Genomic DNA, 20,390 nt, shown 5'->3' on the forward strand with positions numbered 1-20,390 from the left:
ATAAGGCGGCAACGTGGTCGTATCGTATCTGCTCTATTTGTTCAATGAATGGTTCTGTTTACGTGTTTGTAATAAACTGCAACCGTCACGCCCGGAATACTATTTTCGCAAGATTCAGGTTTCTCTATTTTGTTTGTATGTTGTTCTATAAATAATCGCGGTATTATCACTGTTGAAGAAATGAGAATAAATTTACCTGAATTCGCCAATACAGGTGTTCACCAACGATTTTCGAGATTTTAGAAGTAGGTATCAAATGACTCAGTGGCTTCCGAAGAAGCCGGACAGCACACAGCATAATTTACCCATAACAATCAAGATTTGGAATGATGTCTTAAGCTGTTATTTGCTTTAAAAGCTAACTTAATATATTACTATATTCAAAACCACGACTGACTGTATAGGTTTTATTTGTTTTTTGTTTTTATAGAATTTGTTCTGTTCATTAGTAGTACTGAAATACTTGAATATCTATCGGGTGTTCATTTAATTGTCCTCAAAGTAGGCGTTGAAGAGTCGATTGCGAACGCGCCACGGATTACAGATGACGGATTAGCTGTTTAAATTTAACCTCACTTTTTAGATTGTTTGTGATTTTACTCTGTAGACGGACGAGTGGTGCGTTCACAATCGACTCTTCAACGCCTACTTTGAGGATAAATTTAAACGAACACCCTATGTTACATGAGTCTCAGCAACTATTGTTTGCTGTATGTATAATGTTAATTGGTTAAAATTGTTTATAATTTTGAAGCAAGGGCTACCTGCCAGAAAATACATTATTCAATTTGGCTTTCCACTTTAAGAAATCTTCATAAGATAGTAGTTTTCATGGCTGGAATGATAACCTTCAGTTGTTCTGTACTACATTAGCATTTTTTTGATAACAGTAACATTTGAATAACGATAAGTAGAACATTTGTGTGTAGCTCCCATATTTTGTGGATATTTAGTTGTTTTAGTATTTAGGTATTTTCCCTGTTAATCTTTGATCAATGACACAGAAGCAGAAGGCTTGAAAAATATTTATACATCTCATAAATATAATTTATTTCAGTTGCAATGTGGCATTTAATGAAAGGAAGCAAATTAAAAACTTCTTAACATTCATCTCGTACTAGTTTACATTTCCAAGCAGTAAACGTAAGTAAGTTGTTACAGTCGTGTTTTATTTTTTTTATCCAACACTTGCCACTTATAGAGTCATAATTGTTCTCATTTCAAACTAGTAAAGTGGTATATAAGTCACGCGTGTGTTATAAGTGATAACTCACCTGTGAATTGTAACTGTAACTCACTATTCAGGTAAATTTACATTTACACAGTAGTCTATAAGTCACGCGTGTGTTATAAGTCATAACTCATGTGTGAATTATAACTGTGACTCACTGTTGAGTTACTTTTAGATTTATTTGTAATTGTTGTAGTTGTTGGATAAAATTTTTTATGCCACTCGCATACTTATAGCCAACATAACACACTTGTACCATAAATAACTATTATTACGCTTATTAGTAATATGTATTTTAAATTTCAACGCGATTAAAATGCATACCTAAATATACTTATTTTATTAGAGGATCTGAACTAGTAAAATACATTTTTTTTTAAATCTCAGTTGCTTTCAAACTGTAGCATTTTAAATAACCAACGCTGTGGAAAAAATTGTTTCGGTTTATTGTGACGTAAGTCGTTTTAATAGTTTTAATCAAAATGAAAACAAAAACTGTGGCATCAAGATGATTAGAAGTGAATAATTCTTGCAGCTAATTGAGTCAACTTTCACTAGTAATTGTGACATAACTGTAGGATAATTTAGAGGTCTATCCAGATGGATCAATTTTTGCTTCATATTTAAACAATTACTTTCCTTCTGGTCATAACATGTCAATAGTCAATTAACCCTACAATGGCGTCTATAAATAAATTTTTATTGTAATCCCATGGACAGTTAGCACTTAGATTAACAAGTGATATTAACAAGAGTTAATTAAACCCGCTTCATTTGTCCATCAGTGAAAGTGTAGTGTGCACGAAAGTAAACTTTGTCTGAAATAGTATAATTGGATCCTGTCCTTTAATAAGCAGTCTTTTAATGACAGTCTTATTTAAAAATGGAAAGTGTGCGTCTTATTGTACAGGACAGTCAAGAAACCGTTTAATTCTCGCCTCGTACTTGACGTAACTTTTTACAGCAAAAATTTTCGGTCTCTCGGATTATAAATTATGTGAACTGATGTATGAATCCTGTCCGTCAATTGTTTTGTTTTGCGGAACGCCACAATCAAGTCAACCTTGAAATTCTTTCAGCGTTACCCAGATGGGTTCGATTTCGTTTTGCGGGTCGAAAAAATTCCGGTTGTCCACCCGATAGCAAATTGACAGGATGGGAGCAACGAAACTTGGTGGCTTTTCAATCCTTTTCGAGATTGTTAATTAGGTAGCTCTCGATGACAAATTTGAATTTTATTCGGGCGCCCACTTTCTGCCTCTTTGAATTTGGAATGATCTGATCATAGCCCACACGAGCTCTTCGCGAATTTGCAATTAAGACGAGATTGCGATCAGATGAAATGAGGACTTGATGGCAGCAACTGGAATTTATCGCCATTATCTGAGTTTAGTAGGTAATGGTCGCGTATTTGTACTTTCACCGTGTTCTAAACGCGAAGTAAACTGTGAAGAGGTATGTATGACACGGTGAAGCAACAAGGAGGAACTTGCTACAAATTGCTGTATCGCATTTTGACAAATTCGTGCAACATGTTAGGACATGACAACTAACAGCTCTGTTTTCACTTGAAGACTGCTCGATGTTGCAGTAACAATAGATATATGTATTTCAAAACTAAGAGCGCTTCCATTTGACCTAGAATATAATTATTATTTATTTATTTATCTTCTAACGCCGGTGGCTATTTGTACCACATTCTTCTATTTGTTCTTCACTATTAATTTTTTGTACGCTACTATCTCCATGTCTTCAATGTTGTTAAACCGAGAGAAACTAAAATGTTTAGTATTTTTTTTTAGTCGCATCAAACATAATCTTACAATAAATGATTAACTGGTATGAATGTACGTGCATTAAGGTATTATTAACACCATTTTGCCCCGAACTTTTACGAACAGCCGTTTCAGTTGAGCAATCAATACCATAATAACCACTTGGGAACTTTTCATATCTAACAACATTTCGAATTTTTTTCTAGAGAAACTCTGGTCGTGATTAGTCTAGTGTAATATCTTGTTATATAACCTTAAAACAAATTGCCATAAGTCAATTAAAAATGACTTAAGCGAGACTGTGGAAACGTGTGATAGTTACGTTTAATCACGACCGCTATAATTATTTGCGACATGGTCTTCAATCATGTTCTCTTTGACAAGACAGGACTTAAATCACAACAAAATGAGAATTAAAATATCCCTGAAAATTTAAAACTGATTTTTTTCAAACCAGTATTACCTACTTTATTAAAAAATTACCTTTCTTTTTAGTGAAAGCATTGAGTATCAATTTTTTTTTAACAGAATCAACATTGGTAGAGAAACAAAACATTATACAAGTTCACCACAATTATTAAAATAATTCTATGACATAAAATGAAACCCAAATTGTACTTTAGAAACAGTAGATAAATAACAATTTGAATAGGATTCACCAAATTTTATGTTTGATGTTGTGTTCATGGTTCTCTGCGCGGGAATAATTGTTGTGTTTGGTCCAGAGACTACCCTCATTGGAGAGAGGAAGCTCTTTACTCGATATCCGGACAAATACATCCGTGAACATGATAGATTTTTACATTTCGTAATAATATACATACTATCAATTTATCCAAAAAAATTGTTCTTGAATTAAACTTTAACAAATGCGATACTTTTGCTGTTCTGGAGACACAGATTTAAAAGTCATAAAGGAATTTCAAAATTTAGCACCAGGTATTAAAATTTGTGACCGAGGAAGTTTATCTCTTTTAGGCTCTCCAATCTTTGACTAAAGTTTCAAAAACACTGTCGAAAAACTATAATTACAGTTGAAAATCTTTTAAACAAAGCTGAACTTCTTAGCAGACACGTGGCTTATACTTTAATCAAGAACTGTCGTTTCATACCAAAATTTAATTTTTTATTAAGAACAACTCCATTTTGGAAATTTTATAATTATGTTAATTCTATTGATTCTTCTTTAAAGTTTTCTTTAGAAAGAATACTTAATTTACGTTTAACTGATTTACAATGGCGTCAGTCCACTTTACCGATTAGATTTGGTGGACTGGTAATTCGCCGCATTTCCGATATTTGGCTTCCTTCTTTTCCATCTTCAATGCATGGTGTTAAAAAGCTTGTTTCTCTATTATTAAATTCAAAGGATAATGAGCTTCTTACTCACCATTATGATGAAGCTTTAGCAGTCTGGGATGCAGAAAATGAGAACGAAAGACCAACAATCCCACAATTTCAGAAGAATTGGGATAATATCAATATCAAACAAATAATTGCCAATGAATTAATCTTTAATTCACCTAGAGACTTGGCTCGTTTTAAGGCTTTGCAATGCAGAGAATCAGGATGTTGGTTACATGCAATACCTTCTCCTAATTTTGGTACTCTTTTAGATAACATTTCCTTTCAAGTTTGTATTGGTTTAAGATTGGGTTGTAATCTTTGTACACCTCATATTTGCAAATGCAATGCGAGAGTTGACGAAATTGGCATCCACGGTCTAAGTTGTTCAAAAAGCAGTGGTAGATTTTCCAGATACGCTAAAATTAATTCTATTATCAACCGGTCTTTGACTTCTATTCATGTTAATTCAACTTTACAACCAAAGGGACTGTCTCGGGATGATGGAAAACGCCCAGATGGGATGACTTTAGTACCATGGATTAAAGGTCAACCTTTAGTTTGGCACGTTACCATTGTAGATACACTTGCAGACAGTTACGTTTTGAAAACTTCTGAAATTTCAGGTTTTGCCGCTGAAATGACTTGCAAACTCAAACATAGCAAATATAGTTAAATTATTTCGTCAAATTACGTACTGAAAGGTTTAGCCTTTGATACCTTAGGCCTTTGGTGCAAAGAAGCCATCGATTTCATTAATGTCATCAGAAACAGACTTATTGCGGAATCAGGCAGATTCAAAATCAAAGAAATTTCTTTTTGAGAGGATTTCCCATGCCATTCAACGTGGAAACGCTGCAAGCATTCGGGGCACTCTTCCACATTCCGCATTATTATCGGAAATTTTAGTATTATGAAACAAAAATGTTATGTACTTAAGTTCATTAATTAAATATACTACTTATCATGGAAAATGCAACACCCTGAAATAGAATATTTTGTTGAAAGTTTCTACAATAATTGGGTCATAACTAAGATAAAACGATGAAAGTTTCAGTAACATTGGTCTTCAAATCAGGCACGACAACACCGTAACACAGCGGCCACATTTCGTCCCACATGATGAGCGATTGCTCTTGCCTTGCGATAATACGGCCTCTTTCAAATTGAGTTACGTGCTGCAAATGGGCCCGTCTTCCTACTGGAGGCATAGTATAGCATTAACATACTTCAAATGCTGCGATATACGGAAGTTATTGATGATAACTGATCGTCAACAATAAAAAGAAATGCATGTTCGGATAAGAATAATAATCTAAAAGATACAGGTATTTTCTTCAGGTATTTCTTTCAAATATCATCATTTTATCTTTAGTTAACACCTAATTACTGTACCAAGTTTCATCAAAATATATTCACTATTTCTGGGTGTTGCATTTTCCATAATAAGTGGTATTGTGTAATTGATTTCATAAACTTCTCATTATCCAGAATTTGTGCTATTTTTTAAACAACATTCGATTTTTCATTCTTCTGTTCTGAGTGAGTTTAGTTTATTGGTACATTCCTACCGACTGTTTTTACAGCAAAATTAAACATATTTTAAGACAGTCACTAAGTTTATTTTATTATTTAATATTTAACGTAATGAAATTTAATTCAAACTTATTTACCAATTATGCAGATACTATCAGGTCAACAAAAAATATGCATGTAAATATATGTAAATATTTGTGTAGCTGAAAAACAAATAGAGTATCGGATAATAGAAGTTGTTTGGTAAAAGTAAAGCTAAACAAAACATCAATAACTATGCACATCTATGCATCTTAAACTGAAAGCCCTGTTGCTGAAACTTCCATCACTTTAATTGAAAGTCAGTTCAGTTTTGTTTCTAATATTCAAAGTAAACGCCGTTCACGTTGTTTTGGGATAATGGGAGACCATGATTTATTTTTTTAACGTTGGACACACTGTTTAATTTCCGTCACTAAAGAGCCTGACATGCGGAACTATCAAAATGAACACAATATGTTGCTGAATTTCCCGCGATGTCTGAGTATTTTTCTATTCCAAACTAGTAAAACTGACAACAATGCACTAGATATTGACGCTATTTATAACCTCAAACTTGGAAAAATATAAATATAAAATATAAATTTCCATGGCTTCCCATTATACCAAAACAACTTTTTGCTGATTGTTGCGATATCAATAATTATTTTTTCGACCTCCGTCTAAAAAAACTGATTTTTCATTCGTCTAAATCTTCTGGAAAATAGTATTTCCCTGCCTTGGCAAGAAAATCGAATCAGGAATTTTTAATGGAAGATTTTAGGTTAGCAGCACAAAATGTCAATCTCATGTGGAATTTTTGTACAATTTTTAATGTGTGAAATATTAATGTCGGGCAAATTTGTATCCTTTATCGCAAGCTGTACATTGTGTAATCAGTAGAGACCGAGGGAGGTATCAAGCGATGGGTTAGGAATAACAGAAAGGACGATGACGGTATTGAATATTTGAGGAATTTTGTCGTGACAGTCGCTTCTTGGATCTTTTATGTTGATAATGGAAAAAAAATCCCTATCCGGTAATATTTTAACAAAAGTGATTATATTTTGCTTTAAATAAATTGTCGACTGAAAAAGTTTTGTGTATTACATGGCTAGAAAATATTTTGAAAGTGCTCGCACTTGTGGAGCCTTGGCTGACGCCTCTGCTTCACAAACCGTGCTTGCACTTGCACTTGCAAAATGGCATTTTCTAGCCTTGTGATACAAATAACTATTTGCTGGTTAGGAACCTGTCCGATTTTTTAGTAATATCTGATGACGAGCTTTTGGAATTGGTGAAATTGAAAATTTTATAACTCGGTTATGTGAGCTACAGAGAATTTTATCTTGGTCTCTTATGCTGTCGGCACATGTCTGTTTTCTATGGGGAGGTAGTTCTGGGACAGGCTGTATAGTAAAATTTTAAACATCCTGTTTCAGCCTGTTTTACTATTTATACAGGGTGATTCTGAAATAAGTTTGGAAAAAACCCGGTAATTGGTGATAATGAGAAGAAGTCATAGACAAAAAAATTTTCTTATAAAAGTTTTTTCGTTTTCGAAAATTTGGTCAAAATTGCTAGTACGCTGCTGATTACCTGATTATCTTGGTAGTTTAGCAACAATAATAATCAAAGGTAAAAGGTGCCTGTCAGTCACAAACTGCTCTCGATCATTTCCATAGAAACATTTACAAAGCAGTGTGGTTGCACCTACGACTTTATTCTGGAGTCGATGTAACAATGGTTGCTAATGAAGTGAACAAATTCCGACAAATTTTCCCTATTCATTGGCGTTGAGAATACAAGAATATAGAGTAATTTCCATCCTTTTGATTTCACCTCCAAAAGTCATGTAGGTACGCAGAATTAACTTGTGTAAAGGATAGGTACTCCACATTTTTTTTCCAAACTTATTTCAGAATCAGCCTGTATACTTATCACAGAAAATAATGACATTATTTCACGTTTAAAGAAGGATAGAGTACTTACATAAATATATAGGATTTAAACAATCATTAAAAATTAACAACGCAGAAAGACAAAGGTTTGCAATGATTTTGTTAACAAAACTTACTAGGACCAGAAATATTATTTAAATGTTTCTCTTTATTGAAATCAGAGATGATTTTCTACGGCTTCGTTTGAACCTTACCATTTAATCTTGTGTGTCCACAACGTTGCTTTCGGTCTAGTTAACAAGGTGTGACCAGTTCCGGCATTCGTTTATGCTGTATTATATCGTTTATCAAGAAAAGATCTTTTAAATCTAGTCGGAATGTGTGACATAAGAAATATTGAATTAAATGATGACCTGGTAATAATTATTTATGATGGTTTGTTGGTGCAATGTGGTAATCCTACACCTACACATAGTAGGTAACAATCAGAATCCTTCATATTCGAAATTTAATTTGATTTATTTTACATTGAAAGAACTTTAAAGATATAGGGAAGATATGAAAGGGATTTGTAAAACTAATCTGTGTTAGATAGACGGAAAGGATTTCATGCAACACTGACAGTAGGTAATCTCGACAAATTTTAAGTCTCTCTTCGATAGCCACTCATGATATTCGTATAGTGTTGGGTATGTGGCATTCGATTGAAAATTTTTCTCATTGTGCTTGGATTACTGGATATGATGCAGCTTGATTCGTCGATATTAGTTCAAATTAGTTAAAAGTGAAATGAAACCATTTAATATTGTCAAACTAAAATTTACAAAAAGTGTTAAAAACGATCTCTTTCTAGCTCATTATATTAGGGTGTCCAGAAAGTTCAGAGCGTTTTTGTGGTATTCTGTTTCTCGATAAAAAATAAATGTAAAATCAATTGGTAATTTTTGTTAGTTTTTTAAAATATGAAGTACACTTGTCCATAAACAATTTGACGTGTCTCAATTAAATAATTTTCAATTGGTTACATTCTGGTAATTGATTGTTTACATGGAAAAAGAACGAAATCGTAATTTAATGTTATATGAATTTAAATGTGGACATTCAGTGGCAGCAGCGAGAAGAAATATATGCAGAATTGAAGGTGAGGGGACGGTAAAACAGTATACTTGTCGGTGATGGTTTGCGAAATTTCTGAATGGGGAAGAAGGTCTTAAAGATAAGAGTCGTTGGGGACGAAAGAGCCCATCTTCTATCGTTCTGGATTTGAGTTTTTGGGACAAAGATGGTTGGAAGTCATTGACAATAACGGCGAATATTTAGTTTAATTGTTGTTTAATTTTTTAAGTAATAGATATTTATTTATTTTTATCTATTTTTCTAAAAAACGCTGAGAACACCCTATTACTTTGCAGAATATAAACATTTGATTATTTTGTGAATTATGGTATATTATGTTAAATTATTAATAATTTTTTTGAATTGTATAAACTAAATTAAGGCATACTCAAGTCGGTGGCTAGTTCAGTGGTTGTGTTTAAAAATATATATACAACGTGTCTCAGAAATAAGTACATTAATTTTAACTGGTAATAGAACTAGTTAATAGCAACAATATATTTATAGTTATTTAATAAACTAGTTTGTTAATGAAGGCGATTAATAATCGAAACTGTTTAAAGCACGAACGAGTGTAGCGAGTGAGTGCCTTTAAAAGTTGAGATTATTAATCGCCCATTAACAAACGAGTTGTTACAAAAATTTTTCGTTGACCGCAAACTTTTTATTTTTTTGTGAGAAAATTTCAAATTAAAGCCAAATCAAAACCAATTTCATCTTTTTCGATAAAGATGAGACCTTATAAAATACCTTCATTCTTTTTTTGTCCTCAGGGTAGGCCATTTTTAAATGTTTCAACACTTTCAATTCACTTTTCCACAAAGAGTGTCAGAAGACGTCAACTCCATTCACATTTAATTTCACGTAAAAATCATTGTTGCTAAGAAAACCTAGTTACCTTTGAAAAATATGACATGCGAATTATAACCAAAAAGGTCGACTTTTGAAAAAGTGAATTCGTAATTGTGCAGTTATGGAGCTGTAAAATATAGAAAACCCTGCTGCACTACCTGCTGTAGTGTTGGTAAATGCAAACAATGCATGTTCGAGGTTGTTTATACATCAAAATCGCAAAAATCGTTGATTAATGAAAAATAGTGTATTAACGAGGTCCATTAATACACTATATTTTAGATAAAATTATTCATTAATATTGAAATTAACAAGCGGTCAACGGAAAAATATATTTTTTTCATAAACCTTATAGTTATTCAATTAAAATTATTGAAAGATTTGGCACAAATTTCGTTACCCGCCAATGGGGATTATTTGCTTTGTCGATGCCGATAAGCGAAGAACAAAAAACAAATGCAAGAAAACTTTCACTTGTTTCTTCCGAACTTAAGTACAGCGGCTAATTGCTACGCCCGTTGCTGTAACCTATAATGAAGAGAAAAAAGAGAATCATATGGTAGATATTAAATGAAAACAATTTTAATAATAAATATTTTAAAATAAAGTAATTAGAGTAGTAGGTAATCAGTAATCACGAACCATTACAAGAAGTGTTCAAAGTGACCGCCGTTATTGTCAATACAATAATGGAGGCGCCGACGAAATGATTCTTCCACTCTTTCCAGCATTTCTCTGTTGTTGCGAATTGTTGTGGCAGCATTTTCCACCCGTTTTCTTAAAACTTCAGTTGTCAATTGGGATCGAATATACCAAGTCTTTCATGTAGCCCCACAAGAAGTAGAACGGAAATTCTCTAGACCCGAAGAGCACTCCCAACGCTTCACCATACACCAACACAATATCTATGTATTCACTACTGGAAAATAAAGTCGCCATTTTCAAAATTTTTTTCTTAAATCACAGAATCAAGACGGTCACTGTCATTGGGTCAAATAACTAGAAAATGCGAGTAAATAGACAGTTCGTTCATTTATGGAGGGGGGGAGGGTGAAATACTGAAATGAAGATTATTTTTCAAAAAAAAATGACACATAAAAATTTTGTTGTTCTTGACGAGAACTGTCACTGGATAAATTAATGTACTTATTTATGAGACACGTTGTATATATTATTTAAAAATGACTAAAAATAAGACAATAAGGTAACAAATTGTTTTTGGCGAAAAACAAACCAAAAGCATTTTCCATTTATTTCCAAGTTGTGACGTAAAATCAAAATATGTTCTCATCGAAAATGTTTTGGTTCTAAAGACCGGGTAGAGGGAAGGAAAGCATGGGAAAGTGCTTTATTAATGGGAAAACCTTCATCTAATTATATGAGGGTTTATGGAAAACACTTTAAAAAATAAGACTACATTTGTAAGTTAAATAGTATTTTATGGTTATATTTTGAAATGATTTATTTATCACAATAAAAATACCTGGGCTATAATAATTTGCCACTCATAACAAAAAATGTATGCGGCCTGGAGCAATACAATAAATACACCGAAATATGTTTGCAAGTTCGTGATAAACCTGCTTTACAACTGTAGGTAAAATAGTTTACTTCGACGTTGTTATGTTTAACAGATAAATTATCCTTTCTTTGTTGAACATTCAATGAAAGAATGATATCAATTCCACATTCCTCGTATTTTCATTCTATCACCGGCAGATCGTCAATCGGATGCGTTTGTTAACAATAATTCACGAATCGCGTAGCAACCCCTAAACGAGACACAATTTTAATTGTCAAATATTAAAAATCAAATTAAATTCAATTTTCAAAGATTATTTTTTCTTGGTATAGTCGTGGAGAAAGTATAGTAGCGGCCGGGGAAAATGGAAATCGAGCTTTTGGATTTAAGTAACTTTGGGTTGTATTTAAATAAAACTGTATTTTGACTATTTATTTTTTACTTACTATAGTGGACGCGGCGAACCAGTGGAGTAGTGTTCGCGTGATAGTTCGTAGCGACGTCTTGAAAAGCCGATTTACACTGCCTCGCCAAATTTTAGTTTTCTGCAGGAAATCTTACTGCTTTAAGAATGGAAATTTCGGCTGCGTGCCTTGAGCTGCAACATACTTCGCGCGCCCTTTAACGCCCGAAAATCAGGTAAAGATCACGACAGTTTATTACTCCAGTGAGTTGCCGCACCCACTATGGTAGTAGGTATTATAATTCTGAATGATTATGATCAGATTTGCAATTATTTACTTCATTGTTTACAGCATTTCCAGGAAGTTTTTTATGTAGATTTTACCTCAAACAACGTATGGCAACATGGCTTTGATTATTCTTTCTTATTTCCATTGATACAACAAAAATGAAATATGATTTGCAGATTATTGGGATAAAAGAATGTTTTTACATGTTGCCACATGTAATGTAACAAATAGCTTCATATCGTCTACAAAAAAGAACATTAATTTTTTTGAAACATTTTTACCTGATTTTTTAATAACCACTTAACAACGTATTGCTAAGTTTTTCCGCGAATTTTGGAGCACCTGTATACCTACAATACAAAGTGTCTATTCGCAATTCCCACTTAAATGATGGAAAAGTTATTTATGAAAGAAAATTAATTTGTTTCTTTCGTTCTGATTACTTCTGACCTTCAATAAATTCATAATTATTTATCATTTATTAAAACTAAATAATTTTACTGTCTTCAAGACTACATAATAATTTAGATTTTTTTTTTTCAGAACTGCCCTCATAATGTTACATTACACGAACGAACAACTGGCATCCGTGGTGGCCCTGCCCATCGTAACAATCCTCCTTGTGTGGACAACCGCCATCTTTCAACGAAATCGTAAAAACTGGGGTCCTTACGACATCCCAATCGTTTCGGTCCTAATCCTGAGCATTATCAGAAACCTGACAATTCTAGCCTACACTCTATTTGTAACTTTAAATCAAAATACAATCAACATCGATTACTGCAGCGTAGTTGTCTGGATCTTTAACTCGATTCACACCTTCCAAGCCAGTTCTTTAACGACTTTGGCCATAATCGGTCTATTTTCAGTGAAACTCCACCGGAAGCAACAACATCTGCGTCAGTTTTTGACAGCTACTCATGTTATTTACCACTTGTTTTGCCTGACGACTTTGTGCGCGTGCGTCGGTGTGGCCGCCATCTTAGCCCAAAACGATCGAAGCGGCAATTTCAAAAACTTGACGATTTTTGATACAAATCCTTGCAAATTCATGCCGTTCGATTTGGACATTAAATATAACGTTTTTGTTATCGTTTTGAACGTATTTTTGGCGTCGGTCTCGTTCATAGCTTTCATTGCTACGTGTTTCAGCCACTATAAAATCAAAAGGAACGGTTTTGATTATTTAAAAAAGTCGAATTCGGATTTGAGTGATTTGAGTCTAGGTCTAGCTAACGACCATAAAAATTATTACGATACTTACACCATACAAAGGGGTCACCAGTTGGATCAAAATTTCTACGAGGGACACAACAACAACGTGGTATGGAACAGTGACGTTTCGAACATATCGACCACGGTCAGTTCCACCAACAGCAGGAGGCCTTGCATCGTGCAAAAACCAGTGAAGAACGAAGAAGAGAATAGGACCGGATTGGAAACCATACATCCCGTCTTGATAGTGTGCTACCTATTCTATCATCTACCGTTAATTGTAAGTATAACCTTGAGCTGGTGCTCCATTTTAAACCAGATCAGTCTATTGTAAAGATGAAAATTTATTTTCTTTGACGGTGCACATGAAGAATTGCCACTAACCGCCGGGTTGTAATGAATCTGTCTTGTTACATACATTTTCGTCATTTGAAAGTTTCTAATTGCAGTGCGTAAATGAATGTAATTGTTTAAGTAGGCCGGTGAGAATTATAATGTTGAACTAGCTTTAATAAGATTATGAAGTGGGATAATTGAGTGTGAGAAAAGGAAACGGATATATTGTATGTTGTATCTACGATTCATACTGGGCGAAAAAGACGAAATGTCAGACGATTGAAAAATGCAAAATACCTAGCCCGGGTTCACACCCACCAATTAAATTTATGATTTTTTAAAGATCGGTTATTGCTACTTTCTAGTACGGTGTTACATAAATACAGATGATTCACATAAATGAGGTAACAAATAAAGGTATTTTTTAGGTGTAGCTTTTCTGTTTAAGTTTTAATTACCTTGAAAATTTTAAGTCGATATTATAATGTAAACAACAAATTCATTTTAGCACAGAAGCGTAGTTAACTTACCACACCCACAACACAAATTTGACAGATTCTGTTTTTTTATGTGATGAATTATTTTTGAAACTTACCGCTTGATTAATTTTACGAAAACAGTTCCTTCGCTTTTTATTTATTCGACAACGCAAAACTGCGGCCATTCTACCTTGATGGTGCTCAACTCTGATTGGTCAAGGTTAGGATATATTTTCTCCATTATCGTTTGAGATAGGACTTTTTTTGTTTCAAATTCAGATTGTCACAGTTACCCAAATACTCCCTTTTTTCTCTGGGGAGGCAATTCTGGGACACCCTGTATATTAAATATAGAAAAAATATGAATAAATAGAAAATGTCCTAAATAACTGGTGTTAGAAAAATTGTTTATTGTTTATTAGACAGACTACGATTTGAATTGTTACTGTATCACTGTAATAATTAATAGTATATTACACTATAAGTGATGAAATTGCCTGATTTTTCAACGAGCAATACATGATATACTCACGAGCGCCAGCGAGTGAGGATAGTATTGCGAGTTGAAAAATCGCACTTTGATCACGAAATGTGTATAGTATTTTTTCCAACGTCGCTTATGAAAAAGAGTCTCAATTTTAAATTTCTTTATAATTATTTTACTCCCCTATTTTTTTAATCTTCCGGAGCTGGAGTTTCAATTAATGCAAATAACAGTGTTTTAATTTTTTTATATTTATAAGTAGGTAGTAGATTATTAAATAAATTTTCCTCACTAGTGAGTTTACTTTCTCCATTTTCCTCACTAGTGATGCAAACGCCTATTTTCCTCACTAAATTGAGTGATGAAAGTATCATTTTCAAAGCGATGTTGGAAAAAATAATTATAAATAAATTTTGAAGTAAAAATGTGACCTAAATTTGTTAAATTCTACTAAATGCAACTAGCATTTCTGATATTTTCTCATCAACCAATTAATTTCACGACAGAAGACATTTAACCTTTGACTCGTCGCCATTGGAAAGTAAACGCCGGCATTTCTCTACTGGACACACTTTTTTCCACTCTTAATTTTTTACAAATGTGAACGGTAGATTTAGTTCTCTTTTTTGACGTTCTGCAATTATAAATTTAGAAACTGTTGCTAAGAATAAATTTTTGGATTGCAAACTCTCGTCAAAACGTTGTCAGTTTGTTCACTGGAAAGGCGAAACAAGTGATATCATTACATAAGACGCCAGTTGACAGACGACATGCTAATCACCTGCGTGTAGCAATCTCCTCATATCATTGTTGGGATCAGACAGACGTATTCACAGTGAAAGAGAAAGAGGAAATAGATACTGCGAATTTCCGTCATATATTTTTGTGTAGTTGCATAAGAAACTGTGTATCTGTTACTTAATTATGAGAAAAAAGCAAATCTAGATGAGATTTTTTGCAGTAAATCGTATCGAAAGTTTTTGACGAAATTTTATCCCGGAGATTTTCCTCAGAACGAGTTTAACAATAGGTGTGCATATCTATGAAAATCGGACAATTGTAAAGTGCAAACTCAAGGACAATGATGTTTATTTAAATTAATTCAGAAGGTTAGCGCGATTAACGCGAATGTTGAAATAGTTTCCCACGTTTGTTCATGTTCTTGAATGAGAAGGAAAATTTGATAGAGGACCAAATACTGAAATAAATTTAAAAATAGTGATCAAAACTGTTAAGAATTTCAAGGTATTTTTGTATATGTAAATGTCGCCCACAGTTAAATTGAATTATTTTGTTACAAGGATCATAAAACGTCTGAAAAGTAAATGATATGATGTTACCCTCATACTGTTGCACATCCTCACAAAACATTTTTTCAATAGAGATGCCTTTAGTTTGGCAAAACAATTTCGTAAAAGTGTTTCTCATTTTGTGACGTCTTCATCGCAGTATTAATTTTCACATTTTTTACTATCTTCTAAAATTATTTATTTATTTTTAGTAAATACTACCTGATTTCAGTCGTTTCGGCAAGCTCCTAACGTTTGTAGCTTGAAGATCCGTACTCGAAATTTTGTAATGTGTACCAGGAATTTCCGGGCCTTTCTAGGTATCTGCCTAGGACTACTAATTACCACCAAATAAAAATGTTTGTCGTATGAAGCGAAAATTTTATTTTGAGCATAGACAACAAATCAAACCTGGACCGTAGTAGCAAATGTTTAAATACACCCCATTTCTGAACCTTCAATAATTTGAGTAATTTATGACGGCCGACAGCAATGGACTGTCCCAACCGTTCCAACCCTCATAAAACTATTAGTACGTTATAAGTCGTTTCAGATATCGTTTCCTACGTAACTCAGAATAGTTGTCCCATCACTACTCTGACGCTAGACGTTATGAGTATACAACAAATATACGAAATCATGCCCCCCCTATAGACTGACTAACATCCTAAACCTTCAATTTGTAACGTTTTAAAGGGACCATAAGTAAACTAATCCGAACTTTTCGCGTGAACGCCCAATAAATGCATACAGGCTGTTTGATAAAAAACGCCTCAACCCATAACTTTTTATTTATTATCCGATTTCAATGAACAAAAAAACCAAAGACATAGTTTTTCATGCGCTACGAAGTAGCCATAAAATAATTTTTTTTTGCGTTATTTTCAGTAGCTAACGATAGTCAACTTTTTTTTTTTAAATGGACACTTGTAGTTTTTTAGGCTCACTCTGGTAAAGTTTTTTTTTTCTGAATCTAATGATGTATTAAAAGTTATCGTTTGGTCCATAGCTGACAGAAAAAAAATAAAACAATTTTTAATTGTGGATCAGCTTATTATGAAATTTTCAAGTGTGCCGTGAAAAACAATTTGAATACAAATAACAACAAATGTCAAGTGTGAGTTTGAAAATTTTCAGGTGCAATCTTGAAGAGTTTTATTATTACTTTCTTAGAAAACATGAATAATAATAATTATTATTATTTTTTCTATTAACTTTTTGTTTTTGACGAATTACGATTTTTATTACACTCGAACATAAAATAATAGTCAAATGACTGCTATCCTGCATGACTGACAAATGTTATTTTATTCTTAAGTAAAAAAAGTTTAAAAAAGCAAATGAAAATTTCTAAGCTGACGTTCAGATGACATTTATCGTACTTTGTATTCCGATTGTTTTTCACGGTACTCTTAAAAATTTTATAATAATAACCTGAACCACAAAAAAATGTTTTACTTTTTTCTCAGATAGCTATGAATCAAATGATAACTTTCAATACATCATTAGATTCAGAAAAAAAAACCTTACCAGACCAAGCCTAAAAAACTACATGTGTACATTTAAAAAAAAAAGTTGAATATCGTTAGCTACTGAAAATAACGCCAAAAAAAATATTTTATTGCTACTTCGTAGGGCATGAAAAACTATATCTTTGATTTTTTTGTTCATTGAAATCGGGTAATAAATAAAAAAGTTATGGGTTGAGGCGTTTTTCATCAAACAGCCTGTATACAGGATGACTCAGCTAAGACTTTCGAGCCTAATAACTCGGTTATTAATGCATTAATGCAATCACCCAAGTCTTAAAAACGTAATTTTTATATGCCTTTTTAAAATGTTGAATCAATTAAGATTTACATAAAAAAATGATCTTCAAAAAAAAATGCTGTAGGGAAAAACTCGTCCTTGAAAGACGTCTGGTTTGTAAGAAAAAAGAGAAAACTGTGTTAAACGTGGCTGCAAATGCAAAAACGTAGACGCGTATGAAACAAACGCGTAATTTTGCCGAATTTTGGTCACCCCTTGTTGCACAAACGCAGCTGACATATTTGACATTTATCTTGCTAACCTTACAAACACTTCCGAAGTTAAAGACAACATTTGAACGTAATTTATTATACTGGATGCTTTAATTCTTCCATAAAGGACTAAAACACGATCGGGATATTTTAGCAAGGTAATTTATTTCACGTACCCTTCCTGTGTCTTCAAACAAATTGATGACTTTCTTAACGTTACATTTTGTAAACCCTACATTTGGATAGTGTTCCACGAGAAAACGAACTGTGTCATTGAAGTTCTTACCCGACACTCTCCATAGGCAAATTTTTTTTCCTTTTTCAACAATATAGAAATTTCTGCCGCTGTAGTCTTATTTTTAGAGTATTTTCAATAAATTTTCACAATTTGACGTTTCTAATAAAGCGCGCCCAATTTTGACAGACTTTAAAGGGTGTACAAAATGTTGCTTGGCAATTAATTATCAATTGTTTCAAAAGGTAACTGCTCAAAAAGTTTTAACGACAAAATCTAATCTTTTTGTTGAATCAGACAAGCGATTTACTTAATTGTTTGTGTAGATCCCTATTTTTTAATGTTTAACAATCTAATAATAATCGCGCATAATTTTCGATAAAGGAAACATGTTAAAATTAAATTTTTTAACTTGAGGTAATTTTATTATTACTAATTGAACCTTCCCGGTCTAAAATATCTGCATTTTAAATTGCATAAAAATCCGTTGGCAAATAACCGAGATATTAGGCTCGAAAGTCTTAGCTGAGACACCCTGTATTTTTTTGGGGAAAACTAATATAGATTTTCTGTAAAAATTCCAAATGTAAATGAGAATCGATTTTTATCCAACACTTCCTAAGTGAAAGTGGCTATTTTTTAAGTACGTATAGTTTTATGTTTCAACTGACTCGATAATAAGGAAATTGTATTATCATTCACGCATTAATTAAATGACAATATTCTCACAAAAAATTGTAGCTCTCTAATTAGCAGTCTGACATAAGAAGATCTGAATTGTGCGAGTAAATATTTTGATACATTTTTATTATGTCGCTTTTTTTTATTTACCATAAAACCTTTCTAAATGGAAATTGATTTTTTTTGAGTTTGTGCTATTAATAATTATAAACTAGATATTTTGGTTTCAACCGAAGTAATGAAATAATGAAATTGAAAAACTTTTTTTCAAGATTTCCAAACGAATCTCAAAATTCTCTAGTTCTCTATAAAAACGATTTTTGAAATTTTAAAGTAAAAAAATGGGAGCTCTGAAACATGAGTAATCCGGTAGAAGTCGTTAGTGACATTGTTTCTGTTGTTTTCAATACTTCCTCTGTCAGGAGAGGAGCTAAAAGAACAAGTACTACTTTCACCACTGTTTTTAACAATTTGACGCTTACATTCGATTAAACTTCCTTTCCCCTTTTCCTGTTTTTGTAATCATTAAAACACTGTATATCCGATTTGTTTACAATTTTTTGTACTCAGCTGAGACACAAATGATCATTTTTCCACTCAACAAATTTATTAATCTTAATAAACTGTCCATTCATTCATCATTTTTAAATCTGACATGACTAATTTGTATCATTCAATTTCTCTTTTTTTCACGTTACAGCTTTATTAAGCAAATCAGTTTTATTTAAATTTATTAATGGGTTCGAAGTGGTGTATACATTTTTTTTATTTTAGTAAAACTTTCTTTGGAGACTTTTTTGGAGATCACGTGAAAATTTTGGCAATTAAACGTGAAAGTCAGCATTTTCTAATTTTTGTCAGTAGACTAACAAAAATGACAATTTATTATTTTGGGAAGACTGGAGCTTTAATAGTAACACACCCGAAATTCCAGCTCTAGCACTCCTACTTTATTTTCTGCACGTCTCTTAATCAAAGACTGACCATTTGATATTCACCTAATGACTTTACTGGGCCATAAACACCGCAGCTGAAACACAATCAAGTGTGGTTTAAAGGTGCCTCGATCCAGGTCGCTTCGTGCATATCTTCGGGCAATGGGTCAGAAGTTTAAGATGCAATCGTGTTGACTAGAGTGTCGTTCCACTCTTCTGCTAACTCATCAGAGGTACGGCACAGGAAGCGGAATGTTTGGAGAAAAACCAACACCGGTATTATGAATAATTTATTTTTGTTAATTTGGTTATAAACGATCTGTCGTTGCGGGGGCGAATTAGGTCGTTCAGTCAGTTTTCTAGGTCTGTGTGTGGATATTGTTTTGACATTTTGGTTTTTAGGAAGTTGTGAAAACCGTTGAGAATACGCTTTCCAATTAATTAGGCGCGGGTCATATAAGTTCGATATAAAGTTTAATTGTCGACCATCACGTATGAACGATTATTGCACATAATTAGGAAAGAATGTGAAACTGAACAGTGTGTTCATCACGCGCGAGAGGAAAAGTAATTACTCTAACCCGGAAATAGTGGCTTAAAATCGATGATGAACTTTCCATCTACCTATTATTTCTTTTGGAAATTTAGCTGAAAATGATTCTTAATCGATAAGTGGTGTAAGTTTGTGCCATCACCTTCACAGTTGATAGAATATGTGGATAAGACGA

General features: G+C 32.9%; 1 protein-coding gene across 1 annotated transcript in view; it reads left to right on the forward strand.

Moving 5' to 3' along the window:
- Positions 1-20,390, forward strand: part of LOC138128157 (uncharacterized) — a 46,668-nt gene that overhangs the window by 8,124 nt on the left and 18,154 nt on the right. Inside the window, exon 2 of the mRNA XM_069044335.1 lies at positions 12,531-13,482. Within this exon, the coding sequence (XP_068900436.1) occupies positions 12,544-13,482 (939 nt within the window). The 5' untranslated portion in view covers positions 12,531-12,543. The remainder of the gene's footprint in view (positions 1-12,530; positions 13,483-20,390) is intronic.

The sequence above is a fragment of the Tenebrio molitor genome, chromosome 4 (assembly GCF_963966145.1).
Source record: "Tenebrio molitor chromosome 4, icTenMoli1.1, whole genome shotgun sequence".
Taxonomy (NCBI): Eukaryota; Metazoa; Arthropoda; class Insecta; order Coleoptera; family Tenebrionidae; genus Tenebrio; species Tenebrio molitor.